Here is a 5,411-nt window from a genome sequence, read left to right on the forward strand (position 1 = left end):
GACTACTTCTAAAACATATAAGAAGAGGGTGAGGGGGGGGGGGGGTAAGGAGAAAAAGCGTCTGGAGATATTGTTTGTTTTTTATTGGGGGTCATCGAAGACCAGAAATTGATATCTTTTACCGTTTAAGCTCCAGAGCAGTGACAAGTTGAAAAAAACACGATTATTATAACTGCTCCCTCTTTGATTTCGAGCAGAAAAAAATGTTCATAGCAGCAATTTTTCTTCAAGGTACTGTAAGAGTATGCAGCATATGCTTCATGGTTTTTCAAATTCTGCTGCAAAGCATAAGCTTTATTGAGTATATCGAGTACCGGGTATACAAATGTAGTGCGATTTTGCACCTATGGACTTGTAGTGCCATCTAGCAGTTGAATATGTAATCTCAAGAAGATTGGTTTGGTATCCCCTCAACATTTTGACAAGCAACAATTCGCGTAGTCAGAGAGAAGAAGACGGTTTTTATATTAAAAAGTCCCCAAAAGTCCTCATAATTAGTGCGAAAAAATACCTCAAGATGCCTGCCGCAACAACACCGACCGCGGCGAAAAGTGAGAAGGAGGACAACCTCTGGATCGGCCTCAAGCACTATATAATGCACGAGAGGCAACTCAAGAAACAAGGTTACATTGACCCCATTGAGCATCTCCAACAAATCTCTCATACAATGCCCCATGGGGGCTCTTTCTTCCCTTTTAGAGCTAGAGGCTGAAGTAGAGGAGGAGCGCTTGCGAAAGGAACGCGAGGCTAGGGAGCGGCAGGATGTTATGACACTAGGAGAAACACGGGAACAAATTCAGATTCTCGATACGAAACTTCAGGAGCTTAAGAACAAAAAGCAAGAACTTTTCCTTAAACTCAAAATTGTCCTCAATCAGGATGAGATTAGGAAGAAACATCAGCAGCAGATGGAAACTATTGAGACACTTAAGGCTGTGGTTCAAGGTGGAGGTCTTCCACCTCAACCAGGGTCACATGCTCAGCTCTTCATGCCGCCCAGAACTATGCATCAACAAGCTCTCATCCCCAAAGTGAGTTTCCTGATGTTCTGATATATCTTTTCTTCGCAGGTGGAATTGCATCTGGCATAGAACTCATGAGTTCTAGCATTTCGCAATGCCTTTTCTACTTCCTTGTTGAATTGTGAAGTTGCAGTAAATACAAATATTTTAATTCTACATTTAAATTAGGGTATATCCGCGTTCCGCAACACCTCTGTATGTTGCTAGTGTAAAATGTGTACTGTTCTTCTACGTGTTATTCGTCTATCTTCTTTTTGGGGAGCACTGAGATGTCCTCCAATTCGGCTGACGATTAGGACCAAAATCACAGATAAAATATCATGCCAGAAGCAGACAAAATATTTTAGTTTGACAAGCTGTCATCCAAATCGGAGAGCCCTCTGTGTTTTTAATTATGACACGTCGCAATTTTACAGTAGAGTCTCCTAAATTCGAACACTCGGGGGGTATTTTTGACATTTCTCACCTCCCAAATTCGAACGATTTTTTCAAAACCTACGAAATGTATGTGAGATTAAATTGTACTTTGAATTAAATTCCCGTACTTTCTCACAAGTTTTAGTGGTAACATATTTTCTTATCATTTTACATGATCATAATGTATGTAAACATTCAGGAAGAAGTACATAAATATGATTTTCAATCATCCAGAATACAAATTTTTTAACATAACCCCACAATTGACATTTTGAATCCAAACGTCGTTCGAATTTGAGAGATTCAGATTTAAGAGACTCTACTGTATTATGAATAGAGCAAGGGGTAACTCATATTGAGAAACCCTTGTCATTTGTCCGAGAAACGCTTCGCGAAACCCGAGAAACTAAATTTCTACCTCGCAAAACCCGAGAAATCCACTCTTTGAATCACTAAACCCGAGAAGCCCAATTTCTGCATCGTGAATCACGAAAAATCCAAAAATTGCATCGCGAAACCCAAGGTGAAACCCGAGAATCCCAAAAATTCTATCGAGAAACCCGTGAAATCCATTTTTTGCATCGCGAAACTCGATAAACGAAAATCCTTGTAAGAAAAAATTCGAATGAGTTACTCCTTGGAATAGAGAGCCTGTTTATTTATACATGCTTTCACCTCGGAATACGTGGAAAATTTGATTATAAGTAAAAGATTCCGCAGAAAAGCTATGCAAGACATTGTGAGGAGGTGTCGACCCCGAGGCAGTCCTAGGACAAGGTGGCCGAATCAAATTCAGAATCTTGCCTTGGAGCACCTTGGGATCGAACTTTCCTTCCTGAAATGACGGCGGATAGACAAGCGTGGGCTGCTAAATTGGGGATCGGGAATCTTTGTTTTTTCCATTTTGTTTTTTACACTTTTGTTTTTCCCAGTTTGTGTTTGGACTCTCTGTCTCCGGTATTTTTTGCTATATGGAAACTTTGTCTTTGGAAATCTTGTCTTTCATACATTTTGCACAAGTATCGGAAATTTTGTCTGTCATACAGAAAATTTTCCTTTGCCCCAAAGGACGAAACTAGAAACTTCCCAAGACACAGAAAATTTCCCTTTGCGCCAAATGACGAAACTCAAAACTTCCTAAAAGAGAATTTCCCTTTGCCCCAAAGGACGAAACTAGAAACTTCCCAAAACACAGAAAATTTCCTTTCGCGCCAAATGACGAAACTCAAAACTTCCTAAAAGAAAATTTCCCTTTGCTCCAAAGGACGAAACTAAAAACTTCCCAAAACGCAGAAAATTTCCCTTTGCCCCAAAGGACGAAACTAAAAACTCCCCAAATCACAGAAAATTTCCCTTAGCCTTAAAGGACGAAACCAAAAACTTCCCAAAACATAGAAAATTTCCCTTTGCGCCAAATGACGAAACTAAAAACTTTTCAAAACCCAGAAAATTTCCCTTTGCCTCAAAGGATGAAACTAAAAACTTACCAAAACACAGAACATTTCCCTTTGCCCCAAAGGACGAAACCAAAAACTTCGCAAAACACAGAAAATTTCCCAATGCCCCAAAGGATGAAACTTAAAACTTCCCAAAACACAGAACATTTCCCTTTGCCCCAAGGGACGAAACTAAAAACTGCCCAAAACACAGAACATTTCCCTTCGCTCCAAAGGACGTAACTAAAAATTTCCCAAAAGAGAATTTCCCTTTGCCCCAAGGGACGAAACTAAAAACTTCCCATTTCACAGAAAATTTCCTTTTTCCCCAAAGGACGAAATCAAAAACCTTCCAAAACACTTGTAATTTCATTACTTAATAAAATATACTTCTTTAAAGTATATGAAAGACAGGATTTCCAAAGACAAAGTTTCCAAAAAACAAAGATTACCGAAGACAAAGATTCTCAAAGACAAACTACGAAAGACAAAAGTGTAAAAAACAAAATGGAAAAAACAAAGATTCCGCAAACCGCTAAATTGGATGCCATGGGCCCGCGACCCGTATAAGGATAAGCGGAAAGATCTGAAGGACTTGAGCAAAAATATTTAAAACGACTTATTTTATAAAGACTTTCTTCTCAAGATATTCCCTTTGATTTTGGTACAAAAGAACATGTTCGGGGAACGTCGTTTAATTGGATAAGTTTGTAACTGCTGAATGTTCTTTCATTTCGTCGAGAGTGAGATTACCTTCGAACTAAAAGTACCGTACCTCCTGACATTACACCCAGGAGATTTGCGTCATAGCGCATATATGTTGCTCACATGAATTATACATGTAAAGTGAAAATTACCCACTGTACGACATTCATCCGCATTCAGAGTACCGTGAAGGCGTGAAGCGTACCCTAGGTACGCTAGGTACGCTAGGTACACTATTCGCCTCTCGTATAAGGAGTATAAGGTTGCTGTGTTAGATTTACCGAAAACCGGAAGTGCATATCTCTTTCTGTTCTCGCTTGCTTCGTATCAAAACGCTTGCTTTCAAAGTCTTAACACAATTGGACGATGATGGGTTTCACCTAGGATCACAGAAGCACAAATTGTGAAAGAAATACAGCTTAACTATTATAAAATATAAGGCTAATCTTGTCTGGAAATTCTGCTTTCGAGAAGTCCACAGAAACATCACATAAAATTTGAATATTTTCCAGATCCAGCAGGCTGGTCCTCCTGTTGGTGTACAGGGTGGACAAGTTAAAAGACCCAGGAGTCCTTCCCCAACTGCACCTCAGCAGGGTTATTACAAGACAAACAGCAACCAGGGATACTCACATCCTATTAGTCAGTGTACCAAAAAAGTTCATTTAACTCAGGTTATTCTAATGCATTACTAAATTTCTTGTAGAAATTGAAGAAGGCCGAAGAACTGGAGATGTTATGGGCAGAGCAGTTCTGTGGAATAGTAAGTTTGCATGCTTCATAGAGCCTTTTGTAAATGTATTTATTTATTTTTGATGCTTTAGAACCAACTCAACAGTATACAAATGCCCCGGGTACTTTGTTCTTCCCAACGGCCAATCAAAATCCCGCTGAGACACGCAACCAATCCATCATTTATCCCAATTACACCACGAATCTCAATATGCCACAGCAGAACCTTCGTCAGAGCTACCATGTGGAAATGGGACAGCCTGGTCAGGGACAGATGAAGGGTGAGATGACTGTCAAGCCAATCGCATCAGCTCAGGCACCTCCACAGTCACAGCAGCAGCGCAATCACCAGAGTCAAGTGACTTTAGAAAAGATTTCGGAAAGAGCTCCCGCCCAGGCTCCAACGTATCATCACGACGAACGCAAAGATATTCGTGCACCACCTCCTGGGATCGTATACACCACACAACCTATGCGTCCTGGGCAGATTCCGATGCCGTATCAGCAGCAACAGCCCAAGCCCCATTATTCCCGGCATCGCTACTAAAGATCCCTAAGGTGGTCTACTAAGCTATTAATGAGCCGGATATAAATACAATGTACGTACACAAAACTGCTATTTTGACTTCAGTCTTGCAAATTATGGTACTCTCGGGGCCTTTATGATAGCCTGACAGGATCTGTATTTAATGAAATTATAGGATAACTTCAAATGGAAATGCGTATTTTAATTTTCTGAGTCTTCTTACTTCACTGGTTTTACAGGTAACTTATCATTAAAAAACTCGAGCAAATCCAACCAGGGAATCCATACATTTCTTTTTAAGGAACAAGGGGTGATCTCAGTGGCGGAATTGGTAAAAGCTGTGGCTCTTAGACGAATAGATCCCCGGCTTGACCCACAGTTGCGAGTTCGAGTCCCGCCCGGTGCAAAGATCTGAGTGTCTGATTTAGACAACTTTCACATGCAATAGTAACATAATCCTCTCGTTCAGTAACAACCTTCTCGATTTGAGAGCTCTCTCCTCTCCGGTTAAGGTTTTTCCTTTACCGATTCGAAGGTATATCAGAGAGAACTTACCTAAAAACCCGTTGGAAG

General features: G+C 40.4%; 1 protein-coding gene across 1 annotated transcript; it reads left to right on the forward strand.

The window, feature by feature from the left end:
• Positions 1-377: 377 nt before the first annotated feature.
• Positions 378-5,031, forward strand: LOC129801237 (uncharacterized). Its single transcript, XM_055846120.1, has 5 exons — positions 378-623; positions 700-1,031; positions 4,093-4,222; positions 4,287-4,343; positions 4,405-5,031. The coding sequence occupies exons 1-5, from the start codon at positions 518-520 to the stop codon at positions 4,857-4,859; spliced, it is 1,080 nt and encodes a 359-aa protein (XP_055702095.1). The 5' UTR covers positions 378-517; the 3' UTR covers positions 4,860-5,031.
• The last annotated feature ends 380 nt before the right edge of the window (positions 5,032-5,411 follow it).

This window comes from Phlebotomus papatasi, chromosome 2, assembly GCF_024763615.1.
Source record: "Phlebotomus papatasi isolate M1 chromosome 2, Ppap_2.1, whole genome shotgun sequence".
Taxonomy (NCBI): Eukaryota; Metazoa; Arthropoda; class Insecta; order Diptera; family Psychodidae; genus Phlebotomus; species Phlebotomus papatasi.

Excerpts from the sequence above, each read along its gene's own strand:
- LOC129801237 (XM_055846120.1), top strand. The coding sequence starts at position 518 with ATGCCTGCCGCAACAACACCGACCGCGGCGAAAAGTGAGAAGGAGGAC. Across the intron at positions 1,032-4,092 it reads AACAAGCTCTCATCCCCAAA|ATCCAGCAGGCTGGTCCTCC; the intron begins GTGAGTTTCCTG and ends AATATTTTCCAG. Across the intron at positions 4,223-4,286 it reads GGGATACTCACATCCTATTA|AAATTGAAGAAGGCCGAAGA; the intron begins GTCAGTGTACCA and ends AATTTCTTGTAG.